At 45.1% G+C, this 21,581-nt stretch overlaps 2 protein-coding genes across 9 annotated transcripts in view; both read right to left on the bottom strand.

Moving 5' to 3' along the window:
* Positions 1 to 15,327, bottom strand: part of NFRKB (nuclear factor related to kappaB binding protein) — a 113,322-nt gene extending 97,995 nt beyond the window's left edge. For 6 of the 8 annotated variants that reach the window (XR_003683596.2, XR_003683594.2, XR_003683595.2 and 3 more), the window contains exons 1-9: positions 14,048 to 14,209; positions 12,693 to 12,848; positions 10,483 to 10,684; positions 4,059 to 4,186; positions 3,272 to 3,446; positions 2,669 to 2,770; positions 1,849 to 1,922; positions 956 to 1,040; positions 411 to 591 (exon numbers count right to left, since the gene is read on the bottom strand). Coding sequence is in view for 4 of the 8 variants with exons in the window: in XM_055091466.1 (XP_054947441.1) it covers positions 411 to 591; positions 956 to 1,040; positions 1,849 to 1,922; positions 2,669 to 2,770; positions 3,272 to 3,446; positions 4,059 to 4,186; positions 10,483 to 10,684; positions 12,693 to 12,827 (1,082 nt within the window). In the remaining 4 variants the exon portion in view is untranslated. Of the gene's footprint in view, positions 1 to 410; positions 592 to 955; positions 1,041 to 1,848; positions 1,923 to 2,668; positions 2,771 to 3,271; positions 3,447 to 4,058; positions 4,187 to 10,482; positions 10,685 to 12,692; positions 12,849 to 14,047; positions 14,210 to 15,253 lie in introns of those variants that run through there. The other 2 variants (XM_007121879.3, XM_028501111.2) reach the window with 2 other exon arrangements.
* A 1,106-nt stretch (positions 15,328 to 16,433) lies between these two features.
* Positions 16,434 to 21,581, bottom strand: part of PRDM10 (PR/SET domain 10) — a 91,028-nt gene continuing 85,880 nt past the window's right edge. Inside the window, exon 23 of the mRNA XM_007121878.4 lies at positions 16,434 to 19,386. Coding sequence (XP_007121940.2) covers positions 19,189 to 19,386 — 198 coding nt within the window. The 3' untranslated portion in view covers positions 16,434 to 19,188. The remainder of the gene's footprint in view (positions 19,387 to 21,581) is intronic.

Genomic DNA, 21,581 nt, shown 5'->3' with positions numbered 1-21,581 from the left:
GCGCTCTAGAGCCCGCAAGCCACAACTACTGAGCCCGTGCGCCACAACTACTGAAGGCTGCACACCTACAGCCCGTGCTGCACAACAAGAGAAGCCACCACAATGAGAAGCCCACACACTGCAAGGAAGAGTAGCCCCCGCTCGCCGCAACTAGAGAAAGCCTGTGCACAGCAACGAAGAGCCAACGCAGCCAAAAATAAATTAAAAAAAAAAAAAAAAGAACCACCAAAAAGACCAAGAACACATGCCTACGTTGCTTTAGGTCCTCCAAGCCTCCTAAGCCGTCATAAAAAAGCTCCGTGAAAGCCCACACCATACACGTTCCCCAGCAGGACCCCTGTGACCTAGGGCTCTCAAGAAGCACCAGTTCTGGGGACAGCCCTGAGCCATGACCCCCGCTGCTCACTTACTCCTCCTTGATAGCGGGTATGGCCAGTGGAGACGGTGCCTGTGAGAGGGGTGGGAGCCCTTCAGTACCGCTTAGGGGTTCCGCCAGATCCTCTGCCTCTGATTTGATCATTTTTATTTTCTTCTTCTTCCTTTCCTCTTTTTCCTTAACCTTTTTTTTAAGGACAGCCAAGTCATATAGTGCTGGGGAAAAAAAGCAACTCAAGTCATAGAACTGCATTTTCTACATCAGGAAATGAGGAGTCTTATCTGTATATTATTTTCCCAAGGCCCACCAGCAAAAGAAAGAAAGGTCTCAGTAATAAGACATATAGTTTCGTTTTGATTTTTTTTTTTTAAACCAAACTCAATGAGTGCTTTAAAGAGTCAATGATCCGTTGCACTGATTTTATATTCACTCTCCACCTACAAATCCATAAGAGGCAATAACGATATAAAGGCTATCAGCAAGAAGGATGCTGTGGTTTCCTTTCCTTTTGTAATACGTAGAGATGCCTGTGTAATCTAATACCACAGTCGATGGCCACCTACAGAGGACGTCACTTACCTGCTAGAGAGCCCTTCCTGCCGGCATTTACTCGAGTCATGATGTCATTGAGAGTCAGGTCCCCCGTCAAAAGGTCTGGGTGATCCTAGACGTGATATTCAGAGATTTGTTATGGAGGTCCAAAAGAGGAGCTAAAACTGTTGATTTTCCCAATTGTTACGTGTACTTGAGGAAATTGTGTCGAATTTAAAACGTACAGAGATAAAAACTATTGCTCTTCATAATGGGGCAGGGGAGAACCGAGTTCCAATCCTTCACATGTGGCATGTAGTTTATGAAGTTCTTTTGCGTTCCTTATCTTATACGCTCTTCAGACAGTCTTGCTAAGTGGTATTTTACAAAGACTGAAAACAGGATTCAGAGAAGTTAAGGGATTTGCCCGACATCATAGTAAGTGGAAAAGACAGAGACAGAACTCGGTTCTAACCCCAACATGAGACTCTTCCCATCTCACCACTCTATCTTGATGAACCGCCTTTCCTTCCTCCACCATGATCTCTGGCTCAGCATTACCTCGATTTGGTGGAGCGAAGGAACAGAAACGTAAAACGTGGGAAAAGCACAGGCTCTGACGCTTGGCTCTGCCACTTACGGGCCGTCGGGCGTCAGACAAGCTCCCTGGCCTCTCCAAGCCCTGCTAAACGGACGAAAGGATTCACACAGCAGTGTCGTCCTAAAGACTGGATCCGACACGGCGGTAAGCGTGCCTTATAAAGTCAAAGCAACTGTCTTCTCCGCACATCTTTAGTGTTACTGGGCATCCCATGCTGCTTCCGTCCCCTAACAAGGATAAGGAAAGGGGACTAATAACGTAGTGACCCCCTGTATCATCCCAGGATAGCTGATCCGGGGAATTAGACTGAAAACCTACTGACCACCCCCTCCAATCTTACTGGTTGGTGTTTCCGCTTCTCATGGTGCTTCTTTAGCATTATCTTCAGGTCACTGTCCCCCAGTTCTATTTTATCTGAGAGAAAAGGAACCAAACCACATGGACGGTCATTCACTTCCGCAATTCACATCTTTCTGGTCACTTGTAATGTTCGAAAGTAAGACATTTTCTGAGTTTCCCTTCTGACCTGTGTACTACAAGTACCAACAATCTTGAAACAGTCACAGGCTCAACTCTGCAGCTTTTCTGTACACTCGTCAATAACAACGACCTTGGTACTCAGCTGCTCCTAAAACAACTAGAAGTTTCTTAACATTCTTCTTTGACTCCTATCCCAACTAAAAATAGTCCCTAATTTAACAGACATGCCAAGAAACTGCTGTGCCTCTGGTTACCCCTTTTGTTCTATTATTGAATTATCCCTTCGTATTATTTGGGGGGTTTTTTTTGGTTATTGTTTTTGTTTATTTTTGGGCTGCGCCGGGCAGCATGTGGGATCTTAGTTCCCCAACCAGGGACCGAACCCGAGCCCCCTGCAGTGGAAGCGTGGAGTCTTAACCACTGGACCGCCAGGGAAGTCCCGATATTGTTATTTTAAGATTCTGCTTTCTTGAGGCCAAAATGCCGGCTGATCAGCTCCTAAGAGACGTTTTCAAAACAAACGACAGGCCACCTGGCCTACCTACCTGCGGAGAAGTGGAGCTACACGAAAGCTTCCCCAGGTCTCCTAACTCTAAGGAACACTGCTCTGCTTTCCTGGCAGGCAGAACCCAGTATCCCACCCCGAGGCAGTCCTCAGATCCACGCCGAGCCCCACTCACCTGCAGTCTTCATGTCCGTGGTGGAAAGCGTGGGCACCACCCTGAGGGGCACCGCAGGGCTAGGAGAGCGCGCTGGAGAGCTCGGGAGCCACGAGCTGAGATCTGCAAAAGAAAAGTTTTCTTGTAAATCCAACCTGCCTGTGGACTCCAGCAGGGGAGACTGGGTAAGTGGCTCTTTGGGCTCAGGAAGGCTAAGCCAACAAGAGGGAGGCCAGGCTCCACCACTCGTTCCTGACCCTTCCCCAGACGGACTGCAGCACTTGAGTCAGTGCAACGGCTCTTCCAGGAGGAGAGACTTCAACAGTGGCAGGTCACACTGCAGAGGTCACAGTCACTATTACTCTCTTGCGGGGAGAGTGGTTCTCTCGAGCAGCCGACTGGACCAGAGCGCCTGCTGGGAGGGCGCCGCGTGTGCCTGAGCGCCAAGGGCGGCGAGGTGTGCAGTCACAGCCACCCAACGGCTCTGAGCGTCACCAGGCGCCCAGACAAACCACAGGGATGGCTTCCTCGTGGGGAAATGGCTACCACGGCCTCCAACCAGACAAGCAGCTGCAGGTGCAGACCAATGAGATACAGATGATGCGGGGCACGGAGGACACATACCCTCCTCGTCCGATGACAGGGCCGAGTCCCCACACTCCTCCTTCACTTCCCGCAGGACCTTCAAGTAGCGCTGCTGGGTGCGCCACTCCCGCTCCTCGGGGGTGCGGGACGGTGAGGGGCGCTTCTGCCGGGAGGGGAGGGCGGGACCGCTCCGCCGGGCCATCTCCAGGAGGTCCTGGGAGAGATCGGATGGGATGGGGGCACGGCCTCAGCCACAGCTTGTCCTGACACGCTCCCCGAGTCTACACTTTCTTCTCTTCTTTGTTAGCAAGCTCATTTCCCTCCTTCCAAATAAAAGGGGCCTGTGCTGATCTGAGCGCTGCGCTGCTCCATCGAGAATGAATACTTATACCAGACCCCGAAGTATCTCCACACCGAAGCTTAAAGAACCACTAAGAGCCAGAACTACTCTGCCCTAAGGCATCCAAGGCTGGTCCAGACCCAGAGCCGCTGAGCCTGGCACCCATCAGGCATCCAAACCTGAACTTGAGGGCAAGCTGGTTCTCCTGCACGACCCACCATGGATCTGAAAGCTACCTCTTTTTCTGGGTAAATACAGAAGCTACAATATTTCATCAATTTTAAGATGTATTCTTCTTTTGTTCCTGTTCTAACGTATCTGAAATCAGGATACATCTTAAAACGTATCCTAAGAAGGAAGGAAGCACTTGGTCATGCAGGGCTTGATGGGCAGCTTCCTTCCGCAGCGGTATCTTTTGTTCTTGCCCTTGATCCGCCCCTTTGGGTCACCAGGTGTGAGTCCCCCGCAGCTCCCAGGGGCACTTACGCTCCGCGAGGCCAGGATCTGCTTCAGCAGCCGGTGGAAGTACTGCTGCTGGGAGCTGAGGTAGCGTTTGTACTGCGACCGGAAGCACAGCTGCCTGTACTTGACCACCTCGGGGTTGAAGTGTCCGTCTGCAAAGAACAGGCACAGCCATGCATATCTGTCAGCCACCCATCAGCGAGGGCTGGAGAGGCGGCCAGCTCTGCACTGATGGGAGGATAGTGTGGGGAAAGGGGAGCCTATGGTCCAGGGGGAGAGACAGAACGCACATAAGCCAGTACTCGACTCTCTGACATGCTGCCAGGAAACCAACCTAAAACAACCGAAGAGAGCGAGAAGAGTGACATCAGGAAAGGAGCCCCTAAGGAAGGCGACATAAAATGAGGCCCGATGAAAGCAACTGTGGGAAGACGTTAACAACTGATAAACATAGCTAAGTTTTACAGATGTGCATCATACGTATTGGTTTTCAACTCTTCTATATGATTAAAAAATTTATTGGGAGGAAAATTAAGTAAGTAGGAATTTTTAAAATAAAAATAGGGAAAAGGCAGAAGGAACAGCATGTGCTAAGGCAGGCCCTGAAGCAAGGAAGAATGTGCCCACTCCTATCCCTGAAGAAATGCTGGTGTGAGGAAAGCAGAGGGGCTTAGCTGAGGAGGGGCCGAGATGACTTGTGAAACTGGGCAGACGTCACACCACACAGAAACCACAGCACAGTCTGGACTTTATCCTGAGTGTAGTGGAAATCAGCTGAAGGGTTTAAAGCAGGAGAATAACACGGCCGAGAGCAAAAGAGAAAGAAGAAACCCACCGCAGTGATCTAGGAGAGGGACGACAGTGGCCTGGTCGGACCTCTCCCCCTATACCCAGGGTAGAGCCAAGGCGCCAGGAGGCCTGCAGGGCCCTTCCTTGTGGGTCCCATGTATCTCGGCCTCGTCCTCCACCAGCCTCCCTTCTGCTCACTCCGCCGCAGCCCACGCTGTATCCTGGAGTACCGTACTTTTCGCAAAGCCTTTGTCCTTAAAGTCCCCCCTGCCTTTTCGCAAAGGCTTTGTCCTTCAAGTCCCCTCTGCCTGCAAGGCTTCCTACTAACACCCAGTACTTCACAGCTTGCTCGTCGCACCTTCACTGAGTCTCCGTCCAAATGTACCTCCACAGAGAAGCCCTGCCCAAGTACCACCTCTGAACCAGATCGTTCCGGTCACTTCCAGTCCATTACCCTTCCTCACTCTTTATAGTGAGTGACACCAACAAACACTTGCTTGTCTATTACCTTGTTTTCCCTATTAGAATGTAAGGCCATGACTGTATCTCCAGAACCTTGAAGAATGGCTGGCACATATTAGCTGAGCAGTGAGCAGTGGTTATGTGAATGGCAGTAGAGAGACTTCAGATATATTTCGAGGGAGAAAGATTAGACCTGCTGTTAGTTTGGATGCTGGGGCAGGAAGGTGAGCATGGTACCTAGATCACTGGACATGAGCAACTCGTACCACTGCGGGAGCCGCGATGACAGAGGTCCGTTTTGGAATATTAGATTTGAGCAGGTTGCTACGAAGTGAACTAAGGGGAAAGATGGAGAAGCTAACCTCAGAAGGCTAAAATGAGGCACTGAAGTACACGGTGTTTCCTTCTTTATTTATTTTTTTTTAATTGCAACCACTTTAATGATATTCCGAGGTAACGAATAACAGCAAACACTTAGAACAGGACCTGACATGGAACTGTCACCATATAAGGAGGGCCTTACATGTATTAACTCACTTCATTTTCACAACCACCCCACAAAGAAGGTACTACTGCATCCTCATTTTACTGAAGAGCCTGAAGCTTGGAGAAATTAAATACCTTGCGCAAGGTTACACAGCTAATAAAAGGGGAAATCAGGTCTGAACCCGGGCAGTCCAGCTCCAGAGCCACTCCTAGCCACCGCATTACGCTGCCTGTTGCAGGGAATTTGACCTTCAAGAAAAGAGGCAAGAGTTCAATGCTACTGATGCTGATATATAGAAATTGGATGAAAATTCTACTTCTCTGCCTCTGTACTTCTCCAAAGTTACCTTCCTTCAGTCTTTAGTTTCCCCCACCAAGAGAGCCAAATGCTCTATTAAAATAACATTTCGAGGGACTTCCTGGTGGTGCAGTGGTTAAGAATCCGCCTGCCAGTGCAGGGACATGGGTTCAAGCCCTGGTCCGGGAAGATCCCACATGCCACAGAGCAGCTAAGCCCATGCGCCACAACTACTGAACCTGCACACTAGAGCCCGTGAGCCACACCTACTGAGCCCACATGCCACAACTACTGAAGCCCATGTGCCTAGAGCCCATGCTCTGCAACAAGAGAAGCCACCACAATGAGAAGCCCATGCACCGCAACGAAGAGTAGCCCCCGCTCGCTGCAACTAGAGAAAGCCCGTGTGCAGCAATGAAGACCCAATGCAGCCAAAAATAAATAAATTAAATAAATAAATTTTTAAAAATAAATAACATTTCCAGTACATCAACTTAAAGAAAATGTATTATTAAAATTAAACTGCTTTTACTACTCTTAATGTGGGTACTGGAAATTTTTTAATTGAACGTGTGGCTCACGTAACATTTCTATTGGCGGCGCTGGGCCGGAGAGCAGCGGCAAAAGAGACTGCAGCACCAGGGGAAGCTGGTGAACCAGGAGCAACAGAGCCTGGTAGGCTGTGAATTTTATTCCAAGTGAAGGCAATTGGTAAACACTCTGAAAAGCAAAGTTTTGAGATGCTCACGCTGGTGGCTGTGTAGAGATGGTGGCTAGAGCAGCCCTGGCGAGAGCCCCCAGAGAAGAGCTGGTGGGTGAGAGCAGGCAGGCGGGGAGGGAGAGGGGGCCTAATAGCACCAGCAGAGGCAGGAATAGCGAGTGGATGAGCGCTCAGCAGAGAGAGGGGTGCGGGGAGGGCATCTGAGGCACAGGAGGAAGCCAGGACGAGGCGGGCCACAGCTGCAAAGCGGGGGGGAGTCTCAGGATGGAGGTCAAGGCATCAAATGCTACAGATGGGTTAAGGAGGGAACAGAAAAGCCATATGCTGGTTTGCAAATTACACATTCACTGAAAAGAAATGGAGCAGAGGAAAAAGCAAGCACTGAAACAACTAGCAAAATAGGAATACAGACCACACATTAGATAGCAATACGTCAGTGTTCAACTTTATACTGAAATACAGAATTCAAGTACAGAATTTAAATTAAATACAGTATTTCTATATTTCTGAATTTGATCATTTCTGGTTGCCTAAGAGAATGTTCTTGTTCTTCAAAGATAAATGCTGAAAAGTTAGGAGTCTTAGGTCTGCAACACTCTCAAGTGCTTCAGCAAAAATAAAAATAGTGGTAATAAGTACAACAATGACAAGAAAAAAATGTGGCAAAATATTCATAGTTGGTGAACCTGGTAAGGAGTATGCGGGTGTCAATTATAAATTCCTGTTAACTTTTCTGAAGGTTTGAAATTTTAAAATTTAGAAAGTCGAAGGTGTTGGCAGGCATAGGGAACAGCCACCAGGGGACAGCGGCTATGGATGCCTTTCAAGAAGTTCGGAGAAAAGGGGAAATGACAGAGGACAACGAAGGGGACAGATGGTTAAGGACTTTTTTAGTGTGAGACCCTTGACCACATCTACAGGCTGAAAAAGGAGTGGAGTAAATACACATGGTAGAATGGTTCACTGAAAAACGAGGTCCCAGAGGACGTAAAACATGAGAGGATCAGGAGCAGAGGTTAACCTTAAACAGACGAAAAATATCCTTCCTCCGAGACAAGTAAAAGTAGGTCAGGAGGGAAACGACTACAGTGTGCTGGGGGGAGGCTGGAAGTGGGAAGCTGGAGCTCATGACGACGACCCTTTCCTGTAGGAAACAGAAGTCAAGGGAGCTCGACAAGCACTTGGAACTTATGGAAAAGGTGAGCTTTTAAAACAGAACGAGAAAAGATAAGCAAAAATAAAAGCACACCAAAAGCAATGCCAGCTCAGTCAAGACGCATAACCACAATAACCATGGTAACGCAACTGTCCTCATCACCACGGGACCTGAAACATGACACCGGACATTGAAGAACTCCTGCCTTGCATTCCTTGTTTGCATCCTTACCTGACCATCACATTGTTTTGGAAGGAAATGTGCCAGCATTACAGACAGTCCCTGATACGGCCTCTACTACCAACCAGGCCTACCAGCTTATCCCATCTGAGACCCTGGCTTCAGTGACATAAAACACTGGCCAACCAGAAGAGAAATCCTCCTTAATGATCCACCAAAGGAGGGAATGCTCATTTTAAACCTAAAGATAATGCGGTTTGAAATGATAAGCTTATTCCCTCCAGTCTTTTTGCAGCTGTCAAGCTGTCCAGTTTCACAAACTCAAGATGTGCTGTCTTTCAGGGCCTCCAGCCAAAGCAAAGTCACCCCAGAAAGCGGGAAGGGAAGAAGCATCCTCTGCTCCTCTCCACTGGACAGAGAGCAAGCTGTGACTGAAGAGTGGCCCCAAACCATTCTGGAATCCCCAGTGTAATGACAGGTTCAGGAAAGGGTCAGTGGATGCTAAACCCGCTGGGTAAAACAAATGCTTTTGGAAAATAAGATTATCACATGGTCCCTAAATATCACCCTAAATATCTCCCTACAGATTGCTTCTTAATTATAGGGGAAAAAAGGTGCCCTTATAGTCAGTAGCTCTGGCAGATACCACAGAGCCAAGTGATCGAAAGCCTCCCTACCAACAATGCAAGACTGACATCACATATCCCGAGTGGAGCGATGAGAAAGAAATGACATTTCCCATCTCCTTTCTTGGCAAAATGTTTAACCCAAAACCAATTACGGGGAAGCAAGACGACAACTCCCCAGAAAGCAAGACATTTTACAATTCAAGTGTCTTGGGCTCTTCACAAGTGTATTTTGAAAGACAAGGAAAAAAAGGCAGAGGGCCCTAGATTCAGGGAGCTGAGAGATAGAAGATCCAAACACAACACATGAATCTTGAGTGGATCCTGGATTTAAAAGCCAACTGAGTGGTGCTGGGAAAACTGGACAGGTACATGTAAAAGTATGAAATTAGAACACTCCCTAACACCATACACCAAAATAAACTCAAAATGGATTAAAGACCTAAATGTAAGGCCAGACACTATCAAACCCTTAGAGGGAAACATAGGCAGAACACTCTATGACATAAATCACAGCAAGATCCTTTTTGACCCACCTCCTAGAGAAATGGAAATAAAAACAAAAATAAAAAACACATACTTTTCTCTCCTTTGGAAAAGTGAAAAAAATCTAGTGAATCAAAAAGAAAACCATCATTTAACCTCAGCTTGGCCCCCAAGGCTGAACTTTTGTTTTGATTTTGTGTACTGTTGACTGTTCATCCCAGTTATGTGAGAAACAGGATTTAGACACAGAGTGAGACAGTGTGACCTGTGTAGTTCAGATAGTGTTGTTCCTTTCAATAAAATCCATACAAAAGGCCATCTTTTCCTGTCTTGTCAATGATGTCCTCACAATCCTGACTTCCCCACAGTCCTATATAGCTAACAGACGAACATGAAAAACGAGAAGCCGTTCCTCAGTGGCATGGACATATACACACTACCAAATGTAAAATCGATAGCTAGTGGGAAGCAGCCGCATAGCACAGGGAGATCAGCTCGGTGCTTTGTGACCACCTAGAGGGGTGGGATAGGGAGGGTGGGAGGGAGGGAGACGCAAGAGGGAAGAGATATGGGAACATATGTATGTGTATAACTGATCCACTTTGTTATAAAGCAGAAACTAACACACCATTGTAAAGCAATTATACTCCAATAAAGATGTTAAAAATAAATAAAAGCCAACTGACACTGGGAACAACTGAGAAAATCTGAATATGGGATATTCTAGGCTATTACTTGTTCAGTGTAAAGTTTCTTGGGTGTGAATTTAAGACTATGATTATGCGGAAGGATGTCTTTGCTAAGAGATACATACACGCTGAAGTGCTTGGTGGTAAAGTGTCCGTTTTCTGCAGGAAAAAAATGTGTATGTGCATCACACACACATACACCCATGTGACAAACCAAACGGTAAACTGTTTTTAATAATTTTTGAAGACTAGTCATAAAGGGTGCCTCTAAGGTGCTAATAATGTTTTACTTCTTGATCTGGGTGGTGGTTACACAGCTGAGTTCATATAACACATCAATGAGCAATACAAGTATGATTTATATGTTTCCTATGTAAGTTAAAAATTTTTATTAAAAAAAAAAAAGAACGGCCTAGGCAGCAAAGTGTTGCATGAAAGCACTTGGAGTCAGTGTCTATACATAAAACTAGAATAAAACGAAGAAAGGAGTCCGCACAGAAGTGGGTGTGTTCCCACCCCCTGCTCCTCTCAGAACGAGAATGCTGAGCTACACACCTCGGAAAAGCTTCTGGGCGATGTGCAGAGGGTTTCCAAAGCGGAAGTTCTCCCCACTGAACAGGGCGAGGATGAGCTGCTCCTGCTGCCCGATACTGTCCTCAGGAAAGTGGGGCAGAAACTGCTGGAGGTGCTCACGCTGCGAGTCGCTCAGTACTTCCTGCCACGTTGAGAAGCTGACTACGTCAAAGAAGATCTCAGGCTGGGAGAATCAGGAAAAGCAGGAGGAAAGTGAGCAAGAAAAAAAATGAAGTTTTTAAGTTTCTTGTGCATAAGTGGGTAACATATGCATAACATAAAATCGACCATTTTATCCATTTTTGAGTGTATGGTTCAGTGGCATTAAGTACAATCACAAAGTTGTGCAAAAATCACCATCATCCAAGTTTTTACGTTTTTTAAACAAACTCAAATTCCACTGATCTTTACTCAATTCTCAAAACTTGAGAGATCAGGGCTTCCCTGGTGGCGCAGTGCTTAGGAATCCGCCTGCCAATGCAGGGGACACGGGTTCGAGCCCTGGTCCGGGAAGATCCCACATGCTGCGGAGCAACTAAGCCCACGCGCCACAACTACTGAGCCTGCGCTCTAGAGCCCGCGAGCCACAACTACTAAAGCCCGAGTGCCTCGAGTCCATGCTCTGCAACAAGAGAAGCCCCCGCAATGAGAAGCCTGCACACCGTAACGAAAGGCAGCCCCCACTCGGCACAGCTAGAGAAAGCCCGCGCACAGCAACAAACACCCAACGCAGCCAAAAATAAAATAAATAAAACAACTTTAAAAAATAAAAAATAAACTTGAGAGATCTGTTGGGAATTCCCTGATGGTCCAGTGGTTAGGACTTCACTGCCAGGGCTCAAGTTCAATCCGTGGTCGGGGAACTAAGATCCCACGTGCTACAAGACAACTAAGCCCACGTGCTGCAACTACTGAGCCTGCCCGTTCTAGAGACCGTGCACCGCAACAGAAGAGCCTGCGTGCTGAAACGAAGGTCCTGCGTGCCACCACTAAGACGCGATGCAGCCAAATAAATAAATAAATATTTTAAAAAATAAATAAATGAAATAAAAAATAAAAAAAGAGTTCAGACAACGTCTGGCTAGCTCAACAACAGGGAGGGAAAGGGAAGCAGCAGACAGCACAGAGAGGAGCAAGGGACCTATAAGCATGTCAAGTACTTGTGGCTTTATCCTAAGGACAATGGGGAGCCACCGAAGGGTTTAAGCAGGAGAGCACCCAGAAACCAACCACCTGCCAGGCGTCTCAGCAAGCAGCCACCAGAGCTCCTCCGGCTCCCTGTCCAAGATCTCCCCCTGCAAACCTATTTCTGCATACCACTTTATTCCTGGCATCTCAATGTCTGGCATAAAGTAGGTACTTCAATAAAACAAGTGTTTGCTGACTGAATGAATGACATGAAGAGGTTGACTTGAAAGAGCATGCAAAGAAAACATGAATGGGAAAGATATACACCAAGTTCAGTACCTGTTACTTCGGGTAGGAGAGGGAATAAGGGCAAAACAGTGGCTTTAATTTTATCTACAATTTTTGACACATTATGAAAGAAAAATCTGAACCAAATATAACTAAATGAAATTATCTCCCAAAACTGAATGATGCACAGATGTTCACCATATGATACTCTACGCCTGTCCATATGTTTGAACTATGGCAAAATAAACAAGATGATAAACATTTTTCAGCATACCTAGTGCCTTGCCCATAATAAGCACTAAATAAATGCCACCATAATAATCATGATCACTGCCTATGAAAAGTGGTCAAAAGCACACTATTAATGCTATCCCAGGGAAGGTACTATTACCTGACTAGCAAGTTGGTTACCTTATGGACAGAGATAATACGTTTGTGTTTTGTTTCATAATTCACAACATGGGTAAACATTCTATGTAAAGATATACACAATTCTGCCCTTAAATATAAAACTTTTGCTAGCTGCTGAAAATTATCTTGTCAAAATATGTCGTATGTCACTATCGAGTTACATGTTATTAAACATGCAGAATGTAGCTTATATTTTCTTCCTTAATCAGACTATTAAACAGACTTAAACTTTAAAAAAAAAAAAGATCACTGGTTGCAATGTAGAAAATAAGAAGGGAGCACAAAAGACTGAAAACTTGCAGGGCATGGAAAAGGCTGAGAGGAACTGCTAGAAAGGAAAAGATGGTGCCGCTGTCACTACTCACATCCTCCAGAAGGTCCTCGGGCAGACTAACCCTAGTGCCCCCCAGGAGGCAGTCCTCCATGATCCGCGTGCCGTGGCCATCTCCACACGGGCCCAGCTCCAAGGGATCCGTCAGCATATGGTCCAAGGAATCCATTGCTTATGTTCCACGGGTAGCCTAGACAAATAAATGCAGTCAGACCTCGAGACAGAAAGGCAGAAGTCCCAGGGATGTTGATACTAACGCTCTTTCACAAAATATTCTGGCCCAGAAAATATTCAATCTCAAATCTATTCTTCTACCTTATCCATACACCTTAACGACAGCTAAACAGCTCTTCTCCCTCCCTTCCACCATTGCATCCTCATCTGAATTTCAGATCTTAGCCAGTAGGTCTCTCTTTACTCAGAATACTTCTACAGTGACTCCCCAATTTATAGAATTTCTTACACCTTCATTTTACACAGGAGCACAACAAGACTCAAAGATTAAATAATTAGATCACAGTCCATAACTTAGACGTCCCAGGCCAATAATCTCTCACTCTAATATACTTTATTTATTTTTTATTTTTTTTAGCAAGTAATTCTTTGTTGTTCCTTCACAAAAGAAATTTCACTGAAAATCCACAGAGTAGTAAAATTCAGACAGTAACACTAAGTTATTTAATGAGGGCCTGTTAAGTGCCAGGCCTTTCATACACCTGATTTAATTCTTATAAGTGTGCAAGATAGGGTTACATCTATTCTACAGATACTAAAACCTAGGATCAAAATAGATAAGCAACTTGCCCAACCCCAGAGGTAGGAATGAAACTCAAGTCTGCATGACTGCAAACCCCTGTTCTTAACACTACATACAATACCTCCTGGATAAACTCTCAGTTTAAATCAGGAAAAGCAAGCATCTTAATACGACTTTATCAGTCCACATAAACTCTGGAGGATCCAAGCACCTGACCGGGACAGCCAGCAAAGTCAGCGGCCAACCCACTTTAGTTGGTCCAGCTGATACTTATAACCATGTAGATGAAATGCTGTTTTTCTCCCTCCTGTAATAACTAAACACTACTGGCTACCTTTAGAAAAGTACATAGGAAAACTTTTTCAGAGAGCATCTCATAAGGCTGCTGGCTGGAATCAGGTGCACAGCTGAAGCCACAGTTAACAGGCCCACAGGGAGGCTGAACTCAACCACTCCACAAACATTTGCTAAAACCATTCTCTCTCTCTGATTTCTACCAAATAGAAAGGAGAAAAACACACACACACACACACACACACACACACACACACACACACACACACACACCCCAGATTTAACAGTTAAAACATCAAACTCCTAGCCGCATCTCAGTGACTCTGGGCAAATCTTACCTCACGGGCTGTCAATTTCCTTATCTATATAAGATGAAGGAGAGCTGGACCCGATCCTCTCTACTGTTATTTCCAATCCTGGAATCCTGCAGTGAATAACCTCCAGGTGGATGCATTTATATAACTTCACGGAATCACGTAATGACTTCTCATCCTAAAACTCTCAAATGATAAAGAGTAGACTTGTAATACTACTGCTAAAATAAGCACGTTTGCACTAATTATTTCAAGTTATCTGGAAGAGATGTCAGATCTACGTAAAGGTACAGTGGAAAGATTAGTGTTCAAAGCAGCTGCGTTGTCGCCAAGCAACTGTGTCCCATCACCCTTCAGCACATGATGAACTACCGCATCTTGAACACCCCTGGTGCCTAAATAACTGACTGCAGGTAAGAAAGCACATAGCATTTGCATTTAACAAAACTTTTAAAAAGAAAAAAAGTGTAGATGCAACCTGATGCTCAGAATAAAGTCCTCTTATAAGCCAGAACTGGCACAGAAGAGGGTAACAACTGCAAAGCCAGTGTTTTACCTGACTCTCAGGAGGATCACCTGTTTCACACCTTGCTCACAAGTTTCTTCAATTAGCTTCACTTCAATTAGTGAAGCTAGTTTCTTCAATTAGCTTCACTTGAATTCACTTCAATTAGTGAACGTGTAGCTAAATTTAATCTATTCGAGTGGCAACCTGTGCCCTGCTACTAATCTGAAGAGGATCTCAAAATACAAAAAGCAGGCAGCTTCCAAAGGGTTGAAAACCGGAAGCCAAGGACTTCTAAGTCTTGCGGCGTCCTAGACCAAAGAGGTCCATCTTTACTAGACCGGGAAGGCCTCTCCCAAAGGCCTTTCCTCTGCACCTGGGATAACCTTCCCTCCTGGACCCTCCCCAACTCAGAAGCCAAACCCCAGACTCCTTCCGGAGCAACCGCCGGCTCCAAACTGCAAACCCTTCCCTAGCCGGCCTCTCACAAGCTCGAGGCCCGGGTCCCGGCCCGCTAAACCTCACCTCCGCGCCCACAGCCCTTCCCCCCACACCGTGCCTAACTCTAACCCCCACCCACCCGGGCCGCCCGCCTCCCGACACGCCCGCTCCCCTGTCCCGTGCCCACAGGAGCAGCGACCCTCGTAGACCCAGACACTCGCTCGCTCCCTCCCTCCGCTCCCCGGCAACACTTTAACCTTTTCGCCGCCCCGGCCCGCCCTCACCTGCGCCGCCGGCGCGGGTCTCCGAACCCGCTCCGCTTCTCGGCCCGCGGCTTCCCGGACGCGCTCGCTCCCGCAAGGCGTCTCGGTGCGTGCACGCTCCGGGCTCGGGCGGCGGAAGGGGCGGAGCTGTGCGGGGCGGGGCCTGAGCTGCATGGGGTGGGGCCTGAAAGTGCCGGGGGCGGGGTGGGGCCTGAGAGTGCCGGGGGCGGGGTGGGGCCTGGAAGTGCCGGGGGCGGGGAGGGGTGGGGTTCGCGGGGCATAACGTAGAACGGCGTGAGCCCGCGGGGCTGGGCTTTGGGATGCAGTTTGCCGGCGTCTCGTTGCTGTCACCTCGCTTAGAAGTTTCCGGAGGGCGGTGTAGCTAGTCACCTGGCCGCGAACTGAGGCTCCGGAGCCCATGAGTGAGTGAATGCCGTTTTATTAGCTAACGTTTGCATATCTCATAGCCTGCTCCAGGCACTAAGCTGAGCACTTTCCATCGTTGTCTTTGTACCACAGCTGTGTGCACTATTAGCTCCCATTTTGCGATTTCTCGAGTTTCGTTGAGGAGAACGCGAACCAGAGCCTGTGCCCCGCAACCCACCCGGGGACTTCTCTCTCCCATCTCTCTCCGGTCCCTGGACCCTCGACGTCCGGAAAGACAGTACACACATCGAAGAAACACATTTTCTTAATAAAACTCGATTAATCTTCCTCTCGTTGAGAATCTAGGCCGCTTTCTTCTTATAAACTAGGTTTTACTTAGAACCGCTTCAAACTTCTTTCACAGCTACTTCCAACCTGTCGTGCAGAGAGCATCCTCAGTTCTCTCCACTAGATGGAAACATGTCAGTCAAGCTGGTGTTCCTCCCTGGTTGGCAAATAGTGGTTTCCAAATAAAGCCAATCGCTCTTCCCTAGCTGGCTGAGTGAGTGCCTGCCCCTAGTTCCTGTTAGATTGTTGGGAGGGGTCTCGAATTAGAAACCACCAAGTAAAAGGGGAGGGGAACATCATTCCATATTACCATCCATAAATTCCCTGACCTTACGTCTCTGACCACACCAGAGTGAACCAAAGAGTCAAAATAATGTAAGTTGTATTATTAAAAAAAAAAAAAAAGTAATGTTCTTAGAAGCTCTTGTAACTTGTACACATACAAACAAGAAAGATGTTTATTTAAAAAAAATATTTATTAATTTTTACACCTGCTGAGTAACACAAGACTATTAACACTGTAACTCACTGAATGTACAGTAAATGTTCACATTTAAATAACAGGATAGGGTCAACATTTTCAACCTGTGGGTCAGCTTCAGCATCTCATGAAGTGCTTTTTAGCCCTACATATCTTAAGAGTTTTTTGAAAGGATAATTCCAAATCAGAAAACAATTCCAGAGGATCAAAACAATAGGTTTCTCCGGAATAACAGGAATTTTACATGATGAAATATCCGTTTATGTGGGCACAAATGAAACAGTAAAAATGTAAAATCTCTATGTAACCTACTCCAAAATGCTCACACTGCACTGATCCAAGTCTACAGTGCCAGTGTGTCTTAGGCGAAGCCACAGTATAAACATTGGCTACAGACATTTTTTCCAAATTGGGTCTTCAGATGGCTTATAATCTGCCATCTCTTCAAATCCAAGTCCTTTTGAAAAGCCATTACCTTAGAATAAATATACAGAATACCTGATCTTAAAGCAATGCTGTTTGGCTTGACTGCCACACCTGCATCTCTGGTTGATAATATACAAATTAGTTTTAGAGTCTTTACTTATTCCACATAAGGACAAAAAAACAAAAGGGAAAAAAAAGAACTTAGATGGGAAAGAAACAGAGGTCCTTCCGCAATACTTTTTCTCTTCTGTGTATTTTAAAACTTGAAATAACTGGCATAAAATGAACATTCCATTCAGTGATAGTTTTCCATTTTAATCAGTAAGTGATTCCTGAGGGGAGGGAGGAATACCTTGCTGGTTCAAATTAAAAAGGAACCAACAGGACCAAATTTAAGTTATAAAAACTAAACTGGACCTTTGGGAAAGTCTAATATGTTTTACCTAGCAAGTCTCTCTAGACTGGACACTAGGATATTTATAATCATCACATTGTAGGACTTTGGGACTCAAAAATCTCTATATTGTGACACAGAGTCAATATTTTCTATTGAAAACATCAGCATTACCTCTGTTACCAAAGATATAGAGTCCATTTTCATTTTCTACACAATTACCAAGTAACTCTCAAGTTCTCTTAGTGCCTAAATTGTCAGGGATAACTAAATGAATGAGGTCTCAATAATAAAGTGCAAAGTCTACATATTAGTAAAGTTACTTCACAGAATTGTTTACTTTTCAAAAAGGTATCTTTACCATAAAGAAGCTACTATACTTCTTAATTTATAGAACCAGTTTTTACCCAGAAATGTCAATAAAATAATTTAACTTCATTTGAAACTGAAGGTAGGTCTTTCTGTTCTGGAATAATAAATTCTACCGTGCCATAATTATTCTCAAAATGTATCAGTATGTCACAAAAAGTTGTTAAACTACATACTGATTTCTGCAGTGTTTTATGTGCACAACTGGAATGTACAGTAAAAAGAAGGGAAATATTTTCCCCATTGAATTCATAGCTAATAAGACTCCCAAACAGGAACAATGATAAGAAAAACTGTCACTGAGGCAGTTTTTCTCCCTCTCCCAACTGACAATGTAATATTAAGATTGGATTCCTTCCAGATCCCTTGTAATCACTCTAACATATTATAAATGGTCCCCACATTTTTATGTTTCCCCTAGGTGTGAAGTTAGTCATCTTACCAAAAGGTCCAGATGAATTGCAATATATTTAAAGTTGAAAGTGTTAAGAAATAAGGAGGACCACCTTTCCATCCAACCTGAAAGAATGTTCATTTTAAGACAGCATCAGAAGTACTAAAAATACACTGCATGCTGTGAGCAAGGGTTGCAGGTACACCTAGTACGAGCAAGGATTCACCCTTTACCGATGAGTGATAAATGGATCCTGAAAGGCAGGACAAGGTCTCAGTGCTTTTTACGCTCTATATAGTTGTTTTAGTATCAGTAATTTTTCTTGGTACTGTCATCTCCAATATCTCCTTCTTCATACAAGTACAACCAGAGAATGGGAGGCCAACCTGTAACCTGGGAGTCTAAATTCTGTTGACACCAAGCATCCTTTTCTTGTACAGGGAGTCCACAGTTGTGAAGTAATAAAGTAAGATCTATCAGAACATGAGGTTCTGGCCTAGTCCACTGAGGGCCAGGGTCTGTGGAAAGCACTACCAATAGCCCAACAACGGTTTTCCAAAAAAGGCAAGTTTTTTAAAAATCAGCAATAAGAAAAATTTAGGTAACAGTTTTTCCTTCAGACCACCACTGATGAAACCTTTGCTTCATCATTTTAATTTTCAGATTCAATGGGCTCCCTTTGTTAAGTTACTGAGAATGCAAACTCACAAGATGAAGCAGTTCTGACCTAATACACACCCATAAAATGCCCCTTCGCCTTTGGTGCCATGGCTTGGAATCAGCAAGTCCAGTGGCCATGGACTTGGCACAGCCTTTATCCACCTTTGGTACAAACACAATACACTGCTTAATATTTCCACAAAGGAAAAGTAAGGCTTATCTATGTGTTAAAAAAACAACTCAAGAGCAAGGCAAGGTTTCTCTGTCTTGAAATCTACTTTCCCCTGAAAGATCTCCATTCCGTGGCAGAAACTCCTAGGGTTTGAAGAGTCCATTTGGTAAAGATGACCTTGATAAAATAAGCCCCAGTGTATGTATAAGCGTCAAAACTGTGATTTCCAAACTCTTGAGTGATAAATCTTAAAAAAGAGTTCTAGGTCAGAAGCTTCCAGACGTTCCAGACGTATGAATAAGAAAAGACATGATGCGACTGTTTGATTCTGGCTCAAGGATGGAAGTTAAGGTTTAGTGATGTGCACCTCGCTGCTCCCATTCCCGTTGGTGGTGGTGGTAATGATGTACTGGGTGGGCTGCTGGCTGGTCGTCTGGGGGTCCAAGTCACCATGCGCAGTTGGCTGAACCTGGACTCCACCAGTGAGAGCAGAAGCTTGCTTTTCCTCCAATTCTGATTGACTTTCTGATAGCACATAATGACCCTAGAGCAGGAAGAAAAGGATCTTTAGAAATCTGAGGCCTAAAGTGGGGGGGGGGTAGAGTTATGGGGGCACACGGTGGGGAGAAGGAATATGCAAAGAAATGTTACATGAACCAAACTAGGCACCTATGAGAGATGCTTTGCCTAATTCCTTTAGAGGAGTAGACTACAAAGGTAACTTAAGGGAGCACCGTGGTCGTTGTCCCAAATGATACAGTGAGGAACTTCAGGGACAGAAATTTGCATCATGATGGTAACCTACCTGGCAAAGGAAATGTGCTATGGTATTGTCCCTGAGAATTTAGAAATTCATAAAATAAGGTGACTATCTGTCAATTAATGTTTAAGATTAATACGAAATGGATCAAAGGAGACCTATTCAAATTCTCCTTAAAGAGGCAGAATGATGCCCAAGTCAAGATCAATGGTTCCCAGACTTCAGAATTTCAAAGACCAGCAAAATTAAAGTAAGAATAAATGTTCCCAAATTTTATTTTGCCAAGTAAAATCATTTTTTAAATGCTACTGTCGGGCTTCCCTGGTGGCGCAGTGGTTGCGCGTCCGCCTGCCGATGCAGGGGAACCGGGTTCGCGCCCCGGTCTGGGAGGATCCCACGTGTCGCGGAGCGGCTGGGCCCGTGAGCCGTGGCCGCTGGGCCTGCGCGTCCGGAGCCTGTGCTCCGCAACGGGAGAGGCCACAGCAGAGGGAGGCCCGCGTACCACAAAAAAAAAAAAAAAAATGCTACTGTCAAATGAGAGACATTTTAACACTCAAAAGCATAGGAAGAACACAATCTTAGAATAGAAGTCTTTTGCATTGAATAAATTTAACTTTATGAAAACATACGTTGTCTTAATTTTTCTTCATTTTCCCTCTGATCATGAAAAAAATGTCCCCATAGACCTGCAGCTAACTCTGTCCCTACACTAACATTTTCAAAGAAAGAATGTGTCTGTAAGAGGGAGAATTGGTCAGCGACACAGGCTGAGAAGAAAAGAAGTCACAGAGGAAAACTCGGGCAGCATCCTTTCCAAGCACTGTCCAGAGAGAAAGCCACAGCCCAATACCCATTTGATTTATCAAGGGCCGTACGTTCTGAGTCCACACTCATCAAGCCGCTCTTTGATCAGGATTTGGTTTCCTGTGTGGGTCCTTCTCTAGCAGGAGGGGGCTGCTTCTCAACCAAGGGTCCATGGACACCTAGGCAGTTCACAGGTAGGCTTCAGAGAATCTATAAACAATACTGTACGTCAAATTTGTATGTATACTGTGGCAGATGGAAGGGAACATCCTTGGCTATATAATCGGTTTCCCAAATGGGTTCCTGGCCAAAAAAAAGGTAGAGTCGGTGAGTCCCCACAAAGAGCAAAAAATTTCACTGATCATGCCAATGAGACTACTCCATTTTATATTAGTTATTGTTTCCATTGACAATAGTGTTACTCTGGATTTATACATTTCTCCTAAGTCTAGTTAATGTGAATTCATGTGCTGAGAAATGGGTGAGCTCTCAGTGTGCTTTGAAAAATAAATAAATAAATAAATAAATAAATAAATCAGGTTTCTGAGGCCACCAGACTACCCTGCTACTCTTTGAGGCCTCTTGGGAAATAATCTTCCCCTGGGAACATCTCAATATCCCTAGTCACTTAAGAGTATTTTTCTTAATTTACATACTCTGTCTTCCAGAGGCAGGCCAGAGGAAACCAGTGAAGATAAAAACAGAGGTAGCAGATATAATCAACATTGACGGGCCTAACCTAAATATAACAAAATAATTTATGGCAATGTTTTTCACCTGGGGTGGGTGAATTGTTTAAAATAATTTTAAAGAGCTCCATAATAGATTCATCATATTATTTCCTACCGACCCAGTTGAGGACCAATAGTCATGAAGACTCATATACTTTCTAAGAAACACGTTAAAAAGATGATTATCTACATGTATATATATGTATACGGATCTAGGAGGTTCATTATAGTTATTAATTGAATAGATCTTTATTGAGCATTTGCTATAGCCCAGCCTCCTGTGCAACAGCACTGAGGATAAAGAGATAAAGACAAAGAACTAGATTTCAAGGAATTAATTGCCTACTGGGAAAAGATAGTAAACCAATAATTAAAATAAACTGTGCTACCCCTATGTTCATAGCAGCACTATTCACAATGGCCAAGACATGGAAACAACCTAAA

The sequence above is a fragment of the Physeter macrocephalus genome, chromosome 16 (assembly GCF_002837175.3).
Source record: "Physeter macrocephalus isolate SW-GA chromosome 16, ASM283717v5, whole genome shotgun sequence".
Classification (NCBI taxonomy): Eukaryota; Metazoa; Chordata; class Mammalia; order Artiodactyla; family Physeteridae; genus Physeter; species Physeter macrocephalus.
The sequence above is the reverse complement of the archived record's forward strand: the minus strand, read 5'-3'. Positions and strand labels throughout refer to the sequence as shown.